At 34.8% G+C, this 22,656-nt stretch overlaps 1 protein-coding gene across 7 annotated transcripts in view; it reads left to right on the top strand.

Annotated features, from left to right (window-relative positions):
* The window catches only part of CDK8 (cyclin dependent kinase 8), a 114,955-nt gene that overhangs the window by 46,872 nt on the left and 45,427 nt on the right, over positions 1 to 22,656 (top strand). For 5 of the 7 annotated variants that reach the window (XM_087436281.1, XM_014791228.2, XM_014791227.2 and 2 more), the window contains exons 2-4: positions 7,287 to 7,362; positions 16,983 to 17,093; positions 21,348 to 21,488. In XM_087436281.1, the coding sequence (XP_087292407.1) occupies positions 7,339 to 7,362; positions 16,983 to 17,093; positions 21,348 to 21,488 (276 nt within the window). In that variant the 5' untranslated portion in view covers positions 7,287 to 7,338. Of the gene's footprint in view, positions 1 to 7,286; positions 7,363 to 16,982; positions 17,094 to 21,347; positions 21,489 to 22,656 lie in introns of those variants that run through there. The other 2 variants (XM_087436282.1, XM_087436283.1) reach the window with 2 other exon arrangements.

Here is a 22,656-nt window from a genome sequence, read left to right as displayed (position 1 = left end):
AATGAAATAGACAGTAGAAAAACAATAGAAAAAAACAATGAACCTAAGCTGGCTTTTTGAAAGATAAACAAAATTGACTAACATTTAGCTAGACTAACTAAGAAAAAAAGAGAGAAGATTCAAATAAATAACATTAGAAATGAAAGAGGAGACATTACAACTGATACCACAGAAATACAAAGGATCAAAAGAGACTACTGGGAGCAATTATATGCCGACAAGTTGGATAACCTAGAAGAAATGGATAAATTCTTAGAAACATACAACCTACCAAGACTGAATAAGAATGATAATTATTAGAACCTTTAATCTTTTTAAATAAAGTTTATTAAAAATGATTTAAAATATAGCTAAGGCCCAATAATATATATTTAAGAGCATTCTTTCCCTAGTTGGAAATATTAAGATCATTAAAAATACCAAAAGTATCACACTAAAGCAAGTTAGGCGGTTCAGTTCACATCTCTAAAGCGTTGAGCCGAACTGCTTTATTATCTTGCACAGTCACTAGCATTTCATTCTGTAGTCCAGCGTTCTCACAGACCTTTTCCCCTCAATAGCCATCATACCTCAACATACAATGAGAGTTGCTTATGATCTACTTCCAAATTATCATATAATAAAAATAATTAAATCTTAAATTTAACACATTAGCCTTTATATAATTCGTAAGTTTTAGTACATAACTAAGCACAGTGATTAGTTCAGCTGTTTTTTTGTTTTTTCCCTAAAACATAACTTTTCCCACAAAGGAAGTAGTGCACTGATTTACATTCTTGTGCAAGCTCCGTGATCTGGTTGACTACTCCATGTTTTCCTATCATTGCAGCTGAAGATATAATCCTCCAGAACAGACTCTTACACAGAGCTTAAACTCCAAACCACATCTATTGACAGTGTAATCAATATCATGATTTTTATACAGTGCAGAACTTCTAGCTTCCAAAACTGCTGTTGAGAAATCTGAATGTATCCTGATTCCTGAGTCTTTCTTTTTTTTTAATTTATTTTTATTCAGATATAATTGACATATAACATTGTATAAGTTTAAGGTGTACAACTTGTTGTTTTGATAAATTTATATATTGTAATATGATTACCAGCATAGCGTTAGCTAACGCCTGTATCACGTCACATAATTATCATTTCTTTTTTGTGGTAGGAACAATTAAAATATAGTCTCTTAGCAACTTTGAAGCTTATAATACAGTGCTGTTTTCTATAATCAGTATGCTGTGCATTACATCTCCAGGACTTTTTTATCTACTGGTTGCAAGTTTGTACCCTTTAACAACATATCCCCAAGTCCCTCAGCCCTTGGTAACCACCATTCTACTCTCTGTTTTTACGATTTCGTCTTTTTTAGATTCCACATATAAGTGATATCATACAGTTTCTGTCTCTCTCTGTCTGACTTATCTCACTTAACATAACGCCCGCAAGGTCCACCTGTGTTGTCGCACGTGGCAGGATTTCCTTTTTTCATGGCTAATATTGATCCTTTCTAAGTGGCCCATTACACATCCCCACTGGAAGCTTGTAAAATCTACTGCTTGTCTCCACTTTTCTGAAATGTGTAAATATTGTGTCTTGATGTAGGTATATCTTCATCCATTTTTTGATGGGAACTCATTGGACCCTTCCAGTTTTACAAATCCTGTCCTTCAGGGATTTGTAAAGTCCCTTGGGAAGTTTCCTTGAATTACTTTATAAATTTTCTTTCTCTCTTTTCTCTGTTCTTTCTTTCTGGAACTTCTAATTATTTGTATGTTGAATTTCATGGACTGGTTCTCTAATTTTCCTGTTTTTCTTTCACATTTCTCTTACTTTGTTTTATTGTTCTATTTTCTAGGATATCTCTTCACTTCTATCTCCATCCAGCCAGTTGTACTTCCCGAAGGTATCTTGTACTCTCCATTCTCTGCTTTTGCAGGATTTTGCTGTATAAATCTAATTGGTTCTCAGCTTTCTTCACTGTCAGCTTCTGATTTAGTTTTCTTGGATCTTCTTTTTTTTTTTTTTTGTTTTGTTTGTGTGTGTGTGTGTGTGTGTGAGGAAGATCAGCCCTGAGCTAACATCCGTGCTAATCCTCCTCTTTTTGCTGAGGAAGACTGGCTCTGAGCTAACATCTATTGCCAATCCTCCTCCTTTTTTTGCCCCCCCCCCCAAAGCCCCAGTAGATAGTTGTACGTCAGAGTTGCACGTCCTTCTAGTTGCTGTATGTGGGACACGGCCTCAGCATGGCCGATGGCCGGAGAAGTGGTGCCTCGGTGTGCGCCTAGGATCCGAACCCGGGCCACCAGTAGCGGAGCGCGCGCACTTAACCACTAAGACACGGGGCCGGCCCTCTTGGGTCTTCTTAATCAGCTACTATTTGTTCACTTACTTTCTAGTTTCCAAATTTTTATGCTATCTTTTCTCCTGTTTTTAATCCTTATGGGTTTATGCCTTTAAAAAATTCCCTTTACCACGGTTTTAGTAGGGTTTTAGGAGGGAAGTGAAGTTTGATATGTGTCTTCAGTACTGTTTTACCAAAACACTACTCATTTTTTGACCACTCCTTTACAGCCATTTTATATTTTCAACTTACTCCTACTGTCTGTTAAAGCAAGTGTTCATCACGTTTCCCTCCTCTTCTTTGTGGTCTTCTCACATAACACACTTTCTCTCAGCTGTATTTATTTATTTTTAAATGTAATATTTTCTTGTCATACTTACTTGTTTTGTACAGTCCTTGAAGTGAAGTACATACACTCTTCGCCTCTCTTTGGAGACAGCTGCCATAAAGACCTCCTCCCATCTTTCTGCTGCCTATTTCTAACATTCCATCAGTCCTCAGGGCTGTCAGCATGTTTCAGTGATGTGTAACTGCTGCTGCTATTCTTTGCTATTCTCTGAGCATGGCAGACCCTCTTTATGCTTCTGTATTTTTGTACATGCTGTTCCCACTTTCTGGGATGTCTCGTATAACTACTGATTTCTGTCCCCAACCCCTTTCTCCTTTCCTGACAAACTTAAGTCTTAAGAGTCTCAGCTTAAGTAAACTCCAAAGCTTTGTTTCATGTTGCTTCAACCCTTCGAGGTATAGTTGTTCATCTCCATCTAAGTAGTACTTAGAACACTGTATTGCATTTATTTATTTATATATTTATATTATATATTTATAATCTGACTACTTCGACTGGATCATGACTGAAACTAGGAAACAAATCTTTCTCATCTCCAGTGTGCCTTTTTACTAAAAAGTGACTGTGTGGGGGCTGGCCCGGTGGCATAGTGGTTAAATGCGCCTGCTCCGCTTCGGCGGCTGTGGGTTGCGGGTTGGGATCCCGGATGCGCACCGACGCACCGCGTGTCAAGCCATGCTGTGTGGTGGTGTCCCATATGAAATAGAGGAAGATGGGCACGGATGTTAGCCCAGGGCCAATCTTCCTAAGCAAAAAAAGGAGGATTGGCATCAGAGGTTAGCTCAGGGCTGATCTTCCTCAACAACAACAACAAAAAAAGTGACTGTGTGGATGGATAGATAAATAAATGTGCTCTGTGAACCACAAAGCACTGTTATATTATGATGGTAATTATATTAGGTGATTTTCAAGAGAAGGTTGCCTTTTTGGTAATCAGACATATTTTTTAAGTTTTTTATATTCTCCCATTTTACCTTTCTTTCTGATAATTTTCTTTTATAAAATATAATGCATGTAATTACTTGGGATGGGAGAGAGGACTGTTTGCAGATTAGAACTTTTTAGTTCATTGAGAAGAAATTTTCATATAGCAACTTTGCCATTTTAAATAAGAGAAAGTACGGGGTTATTGTTAAGGAGGTGAATGGGAAAGTCTTTGGTTTAATTTATTTGCTTTCCCACCATTCTCTCTTTAGAGAGCTCAAGTCTAGGATGTTATCCTCAAATAGTAGATATAACACAATCTGTTATACTCATGGGAAACCATCTGGTTAAATCAATACCATACACATGAAAGTGTCTAATAGACTTAATTCTGATCCCAATTTCATTTCATTTCATTTATTTATTTATGTATGTATGTATTTTCTGAGGAAGATTGCCCTGAGCTAACATCCGTTGCCAATTCTCCTCTTTTTTTACTTGAGGAAGTTTAGCCCTGAGCTAACATCTGTGCCAGTCTTCCTCTGTTTTTTTGTATGTGGGACACTGCCACGGCATGACCAGTGAGTCGAGTGGGTCTGTGCCGGGATTCAAACCTGCAAACCTGGGCCGTCAGAAAGGAGCACGCAGAACTTGAACCACTCGGCCACGGGCTGGGCCCCCAAGTTCTTTTTATTTTTGTGTCACCCTCTTTAACTTCTCCTTTAAGTCTTTCAGAAATCATTGAGACTTAGTGAACATTAAATACAGATATTCTTAATGTATTTTTAATATAACGAGTGCCCATGGTGTTTTACTGGAAAGTATATTGTAAGGCTGATTGTCATAAAACAAATCATTTTTCAGAAAAATAATGTTGTAATTGGGATTTGTTTTCCCCACTAAGGATTTGGTATAAATATGTTGTAAAAACAAAAATAATTTAAAATAATAAAGTATTAAATGAACTTAATTGATTTTATAAGGAGTTACTCATTTGTTCAATCAAACCTTCACTCTATTCAGATCTCCACCTCTACCACCTCTGCCCTCACTTTTAGTGTATGACCTCCTTTTCAACATCAGAAAAATATGAAAGCCATCAAAATGAGAACTCCCCCAGCTTTTTGCCTCTGAGCTGACTTCCTTTCTCCTGTATCTATCCTTTTCTCTATCCTCTTTCTTCCTATTACAATGGAAGAAGTATTTCTCCTTCTAGCCCTGAGTCCAATTTCTCCCCAGCATTTCAGTCTTTGCTCTCTTTTTTTTAAATTTTTTCCCCCCCAAAGCCCCAGTAGATAGTTGTGTGTCATAGCTGCACATCCTTCTAGTCGCTGCACGTGGGACGCGGCCTCAGCATGGCTGGAGAAGCGGTGTGTCGGCGCGCGCTCGGGATCTGAACCCGGGCCGCTAGCAGCGGAGCGCGAGCACCCAACCGCTAAGCCACGGGGCCGATCCTCAGTCTTTGCTCTGTTAATGTTTCCCTCCCTCTCCTAAATCAGCAGCTCCTTTTCTCTGGGTTCTTCCTGTCAGTACGTAACATACTCAAGTCTCTTACATCTTAAAAAAATATTTCTTTAACCTTGTGTATTATTCCAGCTGCTGCCTTATTTTCTCCCCTTCAAAGGAAATACTACATTTATTATTTCAATTTACTTATGCCCCATTCATTCCTCAGCCTTCTGCAACATAGACTCTGCCACTACATCACTGCAACTATTTTTGCCTAGTCCATTATCCACCAGTGACTTCATCATTGCTAAATTCAGTGGACACTGCTTAGTCCTCACCTTACTAGACCTCTCTGCAGCTTTTGATACTATTTACTCTTCTGCCTTTTTTGAAAATCTTTTTCTTGACAGTCCTTCCCTTTGGTCTCATCTCATCTACCCTCATGGTTTTGATTACTGTATATATGCTCATTACAGTAAATTGATGTCTTCAGCTTTCTCTTGAGCTTTAGGCGTGTTTATTCAGCTTGCCATCCCCACTTAGGTGTCACACAAGTACTGCAGACTCAACTTACATGAAATGGAGCTGTCATCTTCCTGTTCCCTCAGATCTTTTCCTCCTGCTTTTTTCTTATTTCAGTGAATAATGTTGTCTTTAACTTGTTGCCTGAGGCAGAAATCATTATCTTTGACTCCTCTTGCTTCCCTACCTTCAGTATTCAATCACCAGGTGCTCTCGGTTCTACTTCACTTCTCTCCAGTCTCTCTACTCTCCATAGCAAGCACTCTGCAGTAGCCATCATCATCTCTCACCTGAGTAATTTTAACACTGTTTACTTTTAACTGGTCTCTCTGCCTTCTGTCCTTATTTACACCCTTAAGCATTCAAAAGGCAGCCAATGTTATTTTTCCCAAATAAAATATAATTGACATTCTCTTGTTAAAAAATATTTAATGGAGGGCTTCCCGTTGTACTTGGAGTAAAAAGACTTTTATGTTCTGGTTCCTAATTACATCCCCAGACTCATCTCTCGTTGTTTTACTGTATCTGTTCTTCCTTAGATACTTTTCTCTCTCACCTCATGTACTTTCACACTATGTTCCCCTTCTTATGCACACACACACACCCTACAGCAGCAGGTCTCAAAGTGTGATCTGGGAACCCCTGGATGTCCCCAAAATCCTTTCAGAGGGTCTGCAAGGTCAACATTAATTTGTTAGTAGTACTATGAGATTGCTTTTTTCATTCTGATTCTCATGAGTGTACAGTGGATTTTTTTCAAAGGTGACGTAACATGTGATGATGCCATTGCTCTGATGGCTAATGGATATGTGCTTTTGTAGTCTGTGTTTTTAAAAGTTCCCATTTTAAAATTCTAATAGGGTGAATATTGATAGTTAAACAAAAGCTCTTCAGGGTCCTCAGTAATATCTAAGAGAGTAAAGGGGTCCCAAGTCCAGAAAGTTTGAGACTGCTGTTTAGGCCTCAGTTAGATGATATTTCCTCTGAGAAGTCTTTGCTTGGGTCCTCCACGAAAGTAACCTTTGGGCAACCGCCGTGGTTTGTAGTTTTCCCATCATAGCACTTATCGTGTTATATCGTGCTAGATTAGTTATTTATCTATCTAGGCCAGTAGACACAGAAAACTGCATGAAAGAAGGAACTCTCTTGTATCCCCAGTACGTTAGCACAGTTCTGGATACATAATAAGTGCTCAATAAACACATGTTGAATGAATTTCTTTGAAGGTTTTTGGGGATATGAGAACTATAACATGTTTTAAATTGTAACCATTTTTTTGTACTTTAGTGGTGCATTCATTTCTTAATTTTCTTTGACCCACTAGTATATAAATGGGTTTTAGAAAACAAATTTTATTTTATGTATGTGTGTGCTGTACAGACCTGCATACATAGAGAGGAAGTGTATATATAGGAGAGCAGGAAGAACCTATTACAGGAAGTCAGGAGGTCCATTTCTGAATCTTTGTCTTCTGCAAATAACCGTGGAGCCTTGGACAAGTCTTTTTATTCCTTTGAATCTAACGTCCCTCATCGAATAATGGGATTGGACTAGATTATCTAAAAAGTTTTTCCTGTATGACATTATGTGATTATTTGTGAAAGATGTCAAATATGTATTAAATATGTGATTTATACTTTATTTTATTAAAAATGCACATAAATTTAGATTTGTCTGTATATTAAAATAACTTTGTTTTTACAGGAAAGATGATAAAGACTATGCTTTAAAACAAATAGAAGGAACCGGGATCTCTATGTCGGCATGTAGAGAAATAGCAGTAAGTGAAGCTCTTTTTATCATCATTATTACCATCTGCCTTATGAGTGTCAACTATGTAGGTCTGTGAATTGTATTTGTCACATATACATATTAATTGAAAGTTGGTAAATATTTTTCATCTCAACTATCTATAGAAAAATATATTTGTTTTTTAAAGAGAAGTAAAGGTGGCATGTGGTTCTAGCAGAAACTTCTATGTAAAGTCACTTATTTGGGATTAAGTCAATCTCAGTTGTTTATATAAATATAAATTTTTCCAGTAAATGTCACTAAATAGTTAAGGGTCCAGTTATTTTTATTATTTCATTGAGTGCAATAAAAGTGGCATTTAGTTCATATAAAATTACTATTTCTATTTTAGTAAAATGAAATTAATGTCATTACTTATATGAACTTAAAATAAGTTTGTGTTATTTGATTTTCATTGTATCTGTCTGTTCATTTGAGTATGTAAGAATATATGCCTTTTTCTTTTGGAAGCATAGCTTCCAACATAGCTTTCCAAACAAGTCTGGGTCCCTGGCCTTAAGTGTTTACATGCTGATGAAGAAAGAGACTCATAAATCCTGTAATAATAAGAACAGTATGCTAAGCATTATGATAGAGTTGTGTAGAGAATGGGAGAAGGGTATACATATAAACTAGAGAATCAAGGAAGGTTCCAGGTTTTGGAGGATGTGTAAGATTTACCTCCATGAGGGAAGAACAGGGGTGAGATGGAAGGTATTCTTAACCAAAGATATATGCCGTGTTGGAAGTTGTATTTTATTTAATTGATACATTTTTCAAACTCTTGAATCTTGAGGCAAGAATCTTGAGGCAAGATATCTGTACGTTAACTGTCAGTTCTTCAACATCTATTATTCTGTGTATTTTAGTCAGTTTTAAAGAATTAAAATCCATTTGACTCTGGTCAGTGGTGTTTAGACATCATGATAGTGATTACCTTTGGGGAGAGAACAGGGAGTGACAGGAAGGGGAGATAAAGGGAGGTTTCAGGATGCTAGTAATGTTCTGTTTCTTGATCTTGCTCTGGGACTGGTTATGTGGGTTTAATTTGTGAAAACTCGCAGAGCTGTGCACTTATGGTTCATGTGCTTTTCTTTCTGTTTATTATACTTTAACAAAAAGCTTTAAAAACAACAAAACTCCGTTCATTTCAGGAACAGACATTCTTTATGTGTGTGTTGATAACCATAAATGCAGTTAAGCACAAAAAGGAACATGAGAGCTTATTTTTAGTGTACTTGATTGTGGTTCTTCAATCTAAGATGAGCAGAAAATTTGAATTTTGATGAAGTCTAATGTACTAATTTTTTCCTTTTATGACTCTTGTTTTCTGTGTCTGACTGAAGAAACCTTTATCTACCCACTGATTGTGAAGATATTTCCCTATATTTTCTTCTAAAAGCTTTAGAGTTTTACCTTTACTTTTTATAGTCTGTGATCTACTCAGTTAATTTTTGTTTGTAGTATGATGTAGGATTTGAGGCTCTCACCACCATATGAATGTACAATTGTGGTAGCATCATTTTTTGAAAAGATTCTTCTCCATTGAATTCCTTTGGCATCTTTGTAAAAAATTAAATTTGTAAAAAAAAACTTTGTAGTGTAGGTTTTGGTGATATCTTGGGATTTTCTATATAGTAATTTTGTCATCTGTGGATAGAAATAGTTTTACTTCTTTCTATTATGCTTTTAATTTTTTTTCTTTCCTTGTTGCACTGGCTCAGGCCTTTCATATAATGTTGAACAGTAGTGAGAGTGGACATCTTTGACTTGTTCCCACTCTCGGGGGAAAGTGTTTTCAGTGTTTCACTGTTAAGTAAAATGCTAGCTATAGGTTTTTTATAGATGCCGTCAGTTAGGCTTAGGAAGTTCCCTTCTATTTTTTCATAAATGGTATTGAATTTATTCAAATGCTTTTTTCTACATGTATTGAAATGACCATGTAGTTCTTCTCTTTTATTCTGTTACATTGGTAGACTACATTGATGAATTTTTTAATGTTTATCCAATTTTTGCATTCTTGAAATAATTTCTGCTTGATTATATATTGCTAGATTTGATTTACTATTGTATTATTAAGGAGTTTTAGGTCTATGAGTTTGAAGGGTGTTGATCTGTAATTACATTTCTTATAATGTCTTTGTCTTTGGTATCAAGGTTGTGCTGTCCTCCTGAAACAAGGTAGGCAGCCTTTCTTCATCCTATTTTCTGACAGAGTTTCTGTATGATTGGTAGTTATTCTTCCTTAAATGTTTGATAGAATTACCAATCAGTATTATTTCCTTAATAAATATAGAGCTCTTCAGATTTTATATTTCATCTTGTGTTTAAGTTGTATTTTTTATGTAGTTTGTCTGTTTCATTTAGGTTGTTGAATTTATTGGCACAATGTTGTTTATAATATTCCCTTCTTATCTTCTCACACCTATAGCTTCTGTAGTGATATCCCTATTTTGTTGTAGATTTGGTTTTTCTTTTCTGTTATATCACTGATTTCAGCTATCTTTATTATTTCTCTCTTTCTTATTTTTGGCTTACTTTTTTTTATCTTCTTAAGGTAGAACCGTAGGTCATTGAATTTTTGTAAACTATCCTTTTCTAATATAAGCAATTAAAACTATAAATTTCCCTCTAAGTTGTATTTTGCTTGCATTCTAGAAATTTTGTTACGTTGTATTTTCATTATCATTTAATACAAAATATTTTCAATTTTCTTTGTGATTTTTTTTCTTTTATTCATGGGTTATTTAGAAATATCTTATTTAATTTTTAAATATGTGAAGCTTTCTAGGTAATTTATTGTTGTTGATTACTAATTTATGTCCATTTTGGTCAGAGAAAAGAGACCCTCTATTTTAGAGATACATACTGAAATATTTATAGGGGAAATCATATGATGTCTGGGATTTACTTCAAAATACAGGCATACCTCAGAGATATTGCGGGTTCAGTTCCAGACCACCGCAGTAAAGCGAATATTGCAATAATGTAAGTCACAGGAATTCTTTGGTTTCCCGGTGCATATAGAAGTTATGTTTACACTATACTGTAGTCTCTTAAGTGTGCAATAGCATTATGTCTAAAAAAATGTACATACCTTAATTAAAAAATACTTTATTGCTAAAAAGTGATAACCATTATGTGAGCCTTCAGCAAGTCATAACCTTGTTGCTGGTGGAGGGTCTTGTAAAAAAACTCAATATCTGTGAAGTGCAATCAAGTGAAGCACAGTAAAACAAGGTATGCCACTGTAATCCAGGATAAGGTAAGAGGAGTGGGTATGAATACATATAGATAAAATGAGACAGGCTGTGAATGGATAATGGTACAGAGGGGTTTGTTTTACTTTTCTATTTTATTTACTTTTGAAAAAATTTCTGTAATTAAAAAAAAAATCCCTCTTCTAGCAAGTCTTATCAGAACTCTCTCCCTTCCATTTATCAAATCTTCCTCTAAGTCCTGTGCCCCAGCACTCACCTCCATTATTCTCTTATGATCTGTACCCAATTTGTTTGTTTTAAAGCACTTATTACGAATTATAATTACAAAGAGTTTCTTTTTTTGTGTTTGTTTACTTATTTTCTATTTGTTGTTCCTACCCCCACTGGACTGTAATACATTTCTTCACCAGTGTATACTAGGTCTGACACACAGTCTTTGCTCAGTAAATAATTGTAAAAGAGAGGGAGGAGGAAACTGAGAATTTCTGCTAAAGTTAAGAACATTGCATATCTTATCCTCATTGTATTGTGAATGGTTTGTTTTGTATTTCCAGAATTTCCTGTGAGCTGGAATCCCTTTTTAGTTTAGTGCCTCAGTGTACAATCAGTATTCCAAGAGGCTGCTTTGTAGTTGGGACGGGGGAGCGAGGGGAGCAGAGATAGAGCTCCAGACTCTACTTTTAAAGCTCACATCTACTTTAACCTAGGCACCTCAGTTTTGTGTTTTTTTTGTGTTTTGGTTTTTTTTTAATTTATTGCTTTAAATGATGTGTGTGTGTGTGTGTGTGTGTGTGTGTGTGAGAGAGAGAGAGAGAGAGAGAGAGAGAGAGAGAGAGGAAGATCAGCCCTGAGCTAACATCTGTTGCCAATCCTCCCCCTTTTTCTGAGGAAGACTGGCCCTGGGCCAACGTCCTTGCCCATCCTCCTCCACCTCATATGTGGGACACCTGCCACAGCATGGCTTGATAAGTGGTGCGTAGGTCTGCATCCGGCATCTGAACCCGCAAACCCCGGGCCACCGAAGCAGAGCACGGGAACTTAACCACCACGCCACAGGGGAGGCCCAGTTTTTTAAGTCAATTTGCAAGAATTCAATTGAAGAAAAGTTTCCACAGCTTTAAAAAAAATTGGAATAATTTTCCTTATGTTTTTACAGTAATTTCCACTCAACTATCATCATACTTATCATAGAAATTTAGAATTTATTATTTTTGCTATGTTGTAAAATTTTAATATTAGAAATCAATATTTTTTTAAATTTATTTGTACTTTCAGAGTTCAGATTAAGTGTGATACTGTATGGCACAATTGGAATGAATTAAGTTTATAATGAATGATGTATTAAAACATTGGTATTTTTAGCGATGATCTTAGTACTCAGGAAATTATGAAATTTTATTACCAGTAGAATTAGAAAAACTTAGGTGGTTTCTGTGATGGCACCCATTGTATAAGTTTATTTAAACCTTTCCTTTAAAATTTTTTTAATGTAAAATCTTCAAAAAGGCAAAAAATAACATAAAATGTTAAGAAATAAACATCAACATGCTATGGGCTCTGTATGAGATGATGAAATGCTCAAGTTCTATTGATCAGATATGACAACTGTGGAATGCTCCCACAGCATCAGAGGTGCAACCTCACAGTACTGCATGTAGTGGTTAAGACTCTAGCCGGATTCCCTGAGCTCTCATCCTGGCCCTAACTAGCTTGTAGGACCCAAAGCAAGTTACTTAATTTCCCTGTGTTTTTAGTTTACTCATTCGCAAATGGGAAAAAGTAGTATCTCACAGGGTTTATTGTGAGGAGCTTAGAATACTTCTTCAGATGCAATAAACTCTGGGTAAATATTAGCGACTCTCGATAAATGTCAGTTACCGCTACTGCAGCCACAGTATTAGAGAATTGTCTGTTTACTTGCATTTGTCTCCTACTAGAGGACTTCAGCAGAAGGTCTTAGCACATTTTATATCCCAGGACCTAGTGAAGCATCTACCACAGTGCCTGGCATGTAGTAGGCATTTGGTAAATGTTAGCCCTGCTAAATGTAGCATAGCTCCCTGGTCTTTTGGAAGCACTTCAATATAAATATTTACTTAGATGTAATTCCCCACTGAGACTTTCAGTCCATCTCCAATCCCACAGTGACCCTTCTCGTGATAAGTTTTCCTAAAAAAAACACCCAGCATAGGGTGTTTTACTTACTCAATGGTAATAGTTATTTACAGTCATGCATCACTTAACAACAGGGATACATTCTGAGAAATGTGCCATTAGGTGAGTTCATTGTTGTGTCAACACCATAGAGTGTACTCATACCTAGACTGCTACACACTGAGGCTATATGGTACTAATCTGATGGGACCACTGTCATATATGCAGTTCGTTGTTGACCGAAATGTTATTATTCTGTGCATGACTGTGTTGTATTAGTTTGCCAAGGCTGCCATAACAAAATACTACAGACTGAGTAGCTTAAACAACAAAAGCTGTTTTCTCACTGCTGGAGGCTGTAAGTCCAAGATCATGGTGCCTGCAGAGCTGGTTTACTCTGAGACCTCTCTCCGTGGTTTGCAGATGGTCACCCTCTTGCGACATTTTTACAGGGTCATCTCTCAGTGTGTCCTAATCTCTTTTTTAAGGTTGCCATTCAGATTGGGTTAGAGTCTATCCTAATGACCTCATTTTAACTGAATTGCCTCTTTAAAGGCCATATCTCCAGTCACAGTCTCCAGTCACAGTTTGAGGTACTTACTGGGGGTTAAGGGTCCAACATACGAAGTTTGGGAGAACACAGTTCAGTCCATGACACTTATTATTACTTTGTTGTTGTCAGCGCCCTCAAGTCCATTCTGACTCCTAGCAACCCTGTGGACGGCAGAGCGGAACACTGCCCAGTCTTTTTGGTGCCATCCTCTCACCTTCCAGCACTGTATCAGCCAATGCTCTGCTGCTATTCATAGGCTTTTCATGGCCATTTTTTTTTTTTTTTGAAAGTGGGTGTCCAAGTCCTTCTTCCTAGTCTGTTGTAGTCTGGACGCTCCACTGAAACCTGCCCACCATGGGTGACCCTGCTGGTATTTGAAATACCGGTGGCATAGCTTTCAGCATCACAGCAACACCGAGCCGCCACAGTATGACAACTGACAGGTGGGTAATGTGCTTCCCTGACCAGCACACGAACCTGGGCCACAGCTGTGAGAGTGCCAAATCTTAACCACTAGACCACCAGGGCTGGCTATACCGTTACTTACTACTTACTAATGATAGTACTTACTCACTAGTAAAATCATTACCCTTGAAGATTTTGTGTTGGGCTAAGCAGATGGATTTCTTAATAATAGAATTGGATTGGTTTTTTAAGAAGTGGATTTTTTAAAGAAGTGGATTGGTTTTATGATGAAAGCAGTGATCTTAGTCCACAGATGAGAAGCCAAAGAGTATATTGTATGATACCCTTTAGTTTGTGTATTTTGTTTATTCGTGAATTACTTTATTCATATATTCACCAAATATTTAGTGAGTGCCTACCAGGTGCTAGGCAGTGTGCTAGAAGCTAGCAGTGCAACAGTGAGCAAGACACAGTGCCTGCCGTTGTGCTGTTCACAACCTAGTATATATTTAGAACATCTGTGTCTCTGGATTGTAAAGAGAACTATTTCCCCAGGGTATTAGATCGTGGTACGTATCGGTATTAGACCATAGAGTACTGGTTTTAAAAGTTAAATTAATTTTAAAAGCATTCAAATCCTGATTCTAACTACTACCTAGGAATGTGACCTTGAGCAAATTATTTAATCCCTTTAAGCCACTCTTTCCTCATTTGTAAAATAGGAGTAATATAAATATTTCATAGGGTAATTCATGATTAAGTGACATAGTGCGTGTCATATGCTTAGCACCATACTTGGCACATAGGAAGAGCTTAATAAAATGGTTGCTCCTATTTTCTTTTTTTTTCAGTACAGGAGCTCAGCTTCATTTTGGAGGTGAAATTGAGGAGATATCTAAGAATAGCTTTATATGTAGATTTCTAGTAATTGGAGAGAACTTTTGCCAAAGCTTTGCAATTTGTTTGTTATCATTTCTACCCTGCCGGTTTCCAGAAAAGATTTGAAATAGCTGCCTAGCTGAGAAGTGTGTTCCAATTATGAGGTAATGGAGAAAACACTGATGCAGAATTAAGAGGAACTTAGCACTAGGTTCATCTCTTCCAGCCAGCTGGATGATCCTAGGCAGCCCTGAAGTCTAGGGTTTCCCTATCGGATTCTTTGTCTTGTTTATTAATTTAGGACATGGTCAATTTTAGATACTGGCCCTTAGGTTTCTGAGGATTTGTATATATAATCCCTAAAATCTCATAAGTTTGAAATTATATTCTAAAAGCAGAAATATATCATATATTTGAATTTAATCCTGCTCCTGAATAAAATAATTATCACTTTCCAGGGAATAATTGTTAATATGTGACTTAATATATAGTTCATTAATAGTCTTCCCTTTGCTTAATTCATTTCAAAGCCCCTAATACGTTGTTAACATTACATTTTTTATTGATTCTTATTTTGGTGTCAGTGTTCTTATAAAAGGTACTGAAGTCATAAGTTCTAGGACCTTGACTTTCCCACATGGCTGTCATGTATTTGGAAGGTACTGTGTAAGTCAGTTTTAATTGATAAAGACATAATATCAGGCTTCACGAGAGGTTTTTCTTGTCATTGTTGCTGCTGTTTTTGCTTTTGCTTGGCAGAGTGGGAGTGCTTTTTAACTGATGGATTATTAGGGCCACTTTAGATATTAAATGGGGATAAAATGAGATAAAAGATTTTAAATAGAATGTCTTTCTAGGAGATGAGAAAGGTTGAACCCATGAAAATGTGTTCTACTTGGGTGCTTCTATCTGTATAAGTTCTTTATTATTTTATGGAAAAGATTATAAAATTTTAATTAACTTTACTATATAATTTAAATGCCTGAAAAAGTAAGTACTCTATCTCACAGAGTTGTAGATCTTAATTCTCATCTCTGATATTTGGTGTTGATGAATGTTGTGTTTTCTAATGTTGCAATTAGTTTTTTTAAAGAATTACAAGCTACAGATTTGTTTTAAGTTCAAATGTTTTGTGAAGTCAAAACGTAGACAACTAGCAGAATGGGAGAAAATATCAGTAAATCACACATCTGATAAGAGATTAATATCTAGACTATATAAAGAATTACAGCTCAACAACAACAACAAAAAACAACCCAATTCAAAAATAGGCAAAGGACTTGAATAGACATTTTTCCAAAGAAGATATACAAATGACCTATAAGCATGTGAAAAGATGCTCAATATCATTAGTCATTAGGAAAATGCAAATCAAAACCACAAGGACATACTGCTTCACACCTGTTAGGATATAGCTGTTATATATATATAGAAAAAAAGGAAAGTAAGTGTTGGTGAGGATATGGAGAAATTGGAACCCTTAGAAATTGCTGATGCGAATGTAAAATGTTTATAGCTGCTATTAAATCAGTTTGGTGGTTCCTCAAAAAGTTAAATATAGGTTATCATATGATTCAGCAATTCCACTCCTAGATATATACCCAAAGAATTGAAAGCAGAGACTTAGGTACCTGTACACCAATGTTCATAACAGCATTATTCACAGTAGCCAAAATGTCGAAACAACCTGTGTCCATCAGCAGATGAATGGATAAACAAAATGTGGTATATGCATGCAATGGAATGTATTCAGCCATAAAAAGGAATGAAATTCTGATACGTGCTACAACATGAATAAATCTTAAAGACATTATGCGAAGTGAAATAAACCAGACACAAAAGGACAAATATTGTATGATTCTACTTAGATGAGGTACCTAGAATAGGCAAATTCATAGAGACGGAAAGTAGAATAGAGGATAACAGTTGCTGAGAGGGAGAGGGAAATGGGGAATTATTGTTTAATGGGTACAGAGTTTCTGTTCAGGATAATGAAAAAGTTCTAAGGTGGATAGTGGTGATGGTTGTACAACATTGTGAGTGTACTTAATGCTACTGAATTGTACACTTTATTAAAATAGTAATTTTTATGTTATATATATTTTACCACAATAAAAAATTAAAACAAAAAACCAGCTAAACAATAACGAAATAGACAGATTTACTCAGTATATCTTTTCAGTATCTTTTTCCCACAGATTTCCTCATTTGTTACTGAAGCACCTATATGGACATCTCAAAATTGTGTAGGTACTTATTAGATTTTTAGGATTGATTACCATTAGGTTTTGTATTGCCTTTGAATTAAAAATGGTGTTGGTGTTTTTAAACTTTATTTTTATGGCAAAGATTTTTTTTTTTTTTGCCATAAACAAACGGATCTCCTTTGTCTTGCAGTTACTTCGAGAGCTTAAGCATCCAAATGTCATCTCTCTTCAAAAGGTGTTTCTGTCTCATGCTGATAGGAAAGTATGGCTTCTGTTTGACTACGCTGAACATGACCTCTGGGTAAGGTGAATTGCTGGTAGACATGGAGCCACTGGTGTCAGTCAGGGATTGTTAAGAATGACTAAAAACAATTTTAGGAGCTCATTTTACTATGAGATTTATATTTTTAAAATTAAAGTAACCTCATAGAATGTGATTGATGAATTACCAAGGCTGGAGTATTTTGCTTTATATTATTACCTTTTGATCGTCTCAGTTTGACCTTTGTAACGTACTGAAAACAATAGAATCTGAAAAGTATAAACAACAATTCAATATTGTTTCGTAGCTGTAGATTTTTGATAAAATAAAAAAGTAACTGTAATAACTATTTTGTTATAAAATTTAGAAGCAGCATATTTCCTTTTATTTCGTGGTGTTAAAATGAGAAGATGGTATCCTCGTGTAAGGAGAATAATATATTATATTTGGAAGATTAGACTGAGATCTAATGGTTCTATCTGTTATTTTTCCTATGACATTAGGCAAGTTTCTTAATGGCTCTGAAGGTGTAGTTTCCCCCATCTGTAAAATGTAATACTTTTCCTGCTTCTTTTACAGACTTTTTCTGAAGAGCAACTTTGTATTTTGAATAAAGCTTTATAAACTAGGTGTACTATATAAATATAGGAAACTGTTATTAATTATATTGGATATCATTCACAAATGATATTCAGATTTCTAATGTATTTCTTATTTTCTTCAGCAGAAATTGAATATTTTACTTACTTGAATTGGGTGTATTCTTATATAGGAAGAATTCTTTGTGGAAGAGAGCTCTCCTACAGAATGAGATAGGCATGAAAATAGATTCCAATATCTTTTATGGCTTTTAGTTATTTTGTGTTTAACCTATGATAAGAATATTTTTAGATACCCAGGCCCAACTAAATATTTGAAGATTCTCAAAGTCAAGAAATTACAGTTTATTAGTTTAATATAATGGAAAAATGATGCTATCTTGATAAAAATTATTATAAATTCTTTTATCTTGTCTACTAGCTGAAATACGAACAGCTGACTCAGTACTCTGCATTTACTAACAGATTGTTTTTAAAATTGGTGTTTTGAAAGTCTTGGGTAATTATAAAATTTACTCCTTTGTTAAATATTTATGTTTTTTACAAATCTGAAATGCCATCATGGGGTTAAGACTTTCTGATATGTATAATGACATATCAGAAATATAACAGGAGGGCCGGCCCCGTGGCTTAGCGGTTAAGTGTGCGCTCTGCGATGCTGGCGGCCGGGGTTCGGATCCCGGGCGCGCACCGACACACCGCTTCTCCGGCCATGCTGGGGCCGCATCCCACATACAGCAACTAGAAGGATGTGCAGCTATGACATACAACTATCTACTGGGGCTTTGGGGGGAAAATAAATAAATAAATCTTTAAAAAAAAAAAAAAAGAAATATAACAGGATAAGCTAAAATAATTTTGAAACATACTCATAAAACTTATGTCCTGATCAGTCTTGTGTAAAGAACATATTAACACAGATTACAATTTAAAAAACAAAACAAAACCCAATATTACATTGAGTTAATTCATTAACAACTACCTTACTACTGTAAACTGTATTTTTTCTGATATTTAATAGGCAGTGAGGTTTTTATACATTTTACCGTGTTTGCATATGGGTCTGTATTTACTAAATTAGCATGGCAGTGCATCTATTGAGATAAATACAAGAGAAAACATATATACTGATATGCAAGTGATCATAATATCCTAGCTCACTTTTAAAAATCTTCAAAATAATTTACATTTTTCATTCAGCTCTAGTTTGTAAAAGCGAATACAAAATTTTGAAATAAAACTAGCACAAATTCCAGTAAAACTGTTTGAAAATAAATTTGCCTTCTGAAAATAGTAAAATAGTTTTGAACTCTTTTGCTAATTTCCAGAATTAGCCTTATTTACATAATTTTACTTTAACAGATTTCAGAAATTGAAACTTGTCTGGGTTTCTTATGCTTTCAGATTTATAAGAAATATTTTCACACTGTAGAGTCCTATTTTCTATAACTAAATGTGATTTGATTCAAATTATTTTATGAGTTATCTGGAAAGAATTGTTTTCGAACAGAAAATAGACACATGAAATTTTCTCTGTTTTATTGTCCAGGGTCCATGCTGGTTGTAAATATTTTTTCTTTCTTTGTTAGCTTCTGTTCTTTTAAAAAAAATCTAATCAAATCAAATTGAGATTCTATTAATAAAAATTTGTTAAATCATGGTGGCCAACATTGAATTGAACATTCATTATACTCAAGCCTAACATGAAATAATACAATGCACATTTATAAGAAATTTTCCAGGCTGGTTTATAAACATAATTTGTAATGAAACATAGTTAAGCATAGGAGATAGTATTATATTCAATATTATTTCTAGCAGGCTGGTATATAATATTTAATTTTACCTTTAGGTATAATAATGATACTTTCACAAATTATGCTGCATGTAATGTTGCCAGATGTGTACAGATAGTTGTCATTGGATTTATTATTACCTTATTAATGCTTATTTAAGCAAATAAGTACTTTTAATGTTCATTTTAATCAAAACTAAATGATAATTCAGTTTATTGAAACATACTGTATCTATTTTATTTTAATTGGAATATTCAAATGAATTAGCTTGAGTAAGGCAGCAGAAGGTAACAAAACAGTTGCAGTAAAAAGAGTCATTTTAAAAAATTTACTTAGGTAATTTTTGGTTGGTGAAATTTTATGGTATGCATACCACATATTGTTTTTATAGCCCTGGAATAAAAATGAAGGTAAGAAATTCCCCTGCTGTAGTTTTTTGTAGTTATAAAATATTGGTAAAAAAGTAACTTGTAATACCTTAATGAAAATGTTAATTAAAGAAATATGTACAGCATCGATTAATTATCTTACCTCCCCTACATATTTGTTCCTTTCATTCTTACTCTGACAAGTTTTAATAAAAAATAGAAAATGTTGTATTTTAATCTATTTTTATTAAGCTCTGAGAGCCACTGGCTCTTCTTAAGGTGAACAGACTTGATTGTCACATCATTTCTTAGGCTAAGTGACAAAACATTCTAGATTATTAAGATTGTAGCTGTATTTTGTTTGCCTGTTCTTAAATATTTTGAAAAATTACTGAGAAGAAAATTAAAATGATGTAATGCTGCTAATAAAATACAGATGAATCATAGTACGTGTGCTCTGACTGATATACTTTACCGTCCCACCAGCTAGTCTTGGCTATGTATTTTTTTCTTTGGAAAGTAAAACTCCTTCACTCATTAATCATTAGTTATTCTTTATCCCTGTTCTACTTTCTATATAATAAGAAGATAGGAAGTGCAAATGTTAACCTATAATATTAAATATCTCATTTGTGTTTTAATTATGTTTACTAATTTCAAGAGTACGCTTAATATTCACTCACAAATATTGGTCAAGAGTCTGCTCTTGTGCGTATTAGGTGCCCATCTTATGCATAGTGGTGCACACAGCAGAGTTGACTGCAGCTGACTACTAGATTTTCTTGCAGTTTAAGAGTGCTTTAATTAAAATGAAGAAACCTGTCAAGAGAGTTTGAAACATTGGATCTTGTTTCTGTTGAGGGACATTTATTTATGAAGTGATCTTTCTGTTTGTACAGTGGCATTGTGTTTTACTGGGTGTCCACTAACACCATACCTAATAAACTTTGATGGATGGCACTAGGCTGTTTTTTCTTCATCTGAATCTTTCGTATTTCGAAATATTTCCAGTGTGAACTGGTCATTTACATGTTATTTCTTTGTGCTCATGTGTATTTTATTGAAATATTTTCCCATTTGCTTTCTTTATAATCCATATATCATAGATAGGTACCACATCTATGCTGTTAGCCAGCCAGGAGTATCTCTTGAAATTTGTTCTTTTTTTTTTTCAATTTAATTGCTACAGAATAAATAAGATTCTGTTCTTGAAAATTTCCACCAGATAAACAGGGGTCAAGTATACTCTGAAAGTAATTTTTAATTATACTTTAAAAATAAAATCACATTGTTTCCTACTTCTCTGTTGTAATAATTAATTTTCTAAGACACCATCATATGCTTAGGAAATTAAATTTTAGCTCCAGTTATTAGGAAATATTAATGTTATGCAGCAGAATGTGAAATTATATTTTCATTATCTTTGGGAATCCCTGAGTGTTTCTTTTTCAGTTAGGAAAATATTATATATCAAATTATCCTTCTGTCTTTTATTTTTTAAGCTTCTGGTGATAATTTTCTTTCTTTCAGCATATAATCAAGTTTCACAGAGCTTCTAAAGCAAACAAGAAGCCAGTTCAGTTACCTCGGGGGATGGTGAAGTCACTTTTATATCAGATCCTGGATGGGATTCACTACCTGCATGCTAACTGGGTGTTGCACAGGGATTTGGTAAGTTGATATGTAGTTAGGTTTAAACTAGAAAGGTGCATTTATAGTTGGATGATTTTCTAGTTGTGTCTCAATATCAATGCTATATAGGCCTGCAAATCTTATGGAGGGAACAGTCTCAAAACATAGCCTAGCCTTGTGCTTTTTATGTAATGCATGCTGCTTCTCTGACATGCACTAGCTGGTATTTACTGAGCTGGTGAAAGAGGACACATTTGTTTTCCTAAGCTTTTGTTTCCTTTTAAGTTTGTAAATAAAGCATTGGCTTACTTTACATTGATTATTAGATGCCAGGCAAACTCTAGAAATTGATATATTTATGAATAACTTGAAAATAAAACTTTTGGAGCCTACTACATACTAAGTTACATATTAGAAGAGGAGATGTTAATTCAGTCTGCTTCTTTTTTAAACTCTACTTATATTAGTAGCAGTCTTTGGCCAATAAGCGTTTATTACTCATAATTGAGCACATTATTGAGAAGCCTTGCCATGTTAAGGTGCATTAAATTTTTAAGAATTTAGAAACTTCAGAAGTTGGCTTTCTTGTTTTTATTTTACATGGCAGAATAGTTTATGCTCTTTTTTTACACATCTAGCATTAAATTGGTTCATTAAATTATGCATTTTTCATTATATCTTCATAGATTTAAATTATTTAAACCTCAAATTTCCCTTATTGCATAATTCCATTGTGTTTTTGTTGTTCTTTTCTTTGTAAAGGTAGTAACTATTTTAAGGTTTATAACAGCACCTTCATTTCAAACAATTATAAACACAATGCTGGAAATGATGATTTGGTCTCTAATCGCATGTGTACATAAGAAAAAACCCTGTAGACTTTGAGGGGGAGCTGATCTGCCGCTCCTGCAGATATTCTTTTCCAAGCTGCTCTGTGTTTAGTGCATTCAGTCTCTGGCCTTCAAATCAGGTGGTCTAGTGTCATAGTTTCTAGTTCTTTTATCTGTCTTCAGTAAATCTCCTTGAAATATGTTCAACTGTAGTTATTTTATCTCCAGTTCTCATACCTAGAAAGCATTTAGACTAGGACCAATAACACATTAGAAATTTGTTTGAAAGAACTTTTTTCCTTATGCGAACTATTTTTAATAGAATTCGAATATTTTATTTACAAACAATGGATTTACAGAACAGAAATAAGACAAAT

Source organism: Ceratotherium simum, chromosome 10, assembly GCF_057802395.1.
Source record: "Ceratotherium simum simum isolate JZ-2026a chromosome 10, ASM5780239v1, whole genome shotgun sequence".
NCBI classification, from domain to species: domain Eukaryota; kingdom Metazoa; phylum Chordata; class Mammalia; order Perissodactyla; family Rhinocerotidae; genus Ceratotherium; species Ceratotherium simum.
The sequence above is the reverse complement of the archived record's forward strand: the minus strand, read 5'-3'. Positions and strand labels throughout refer to the sequence as shown.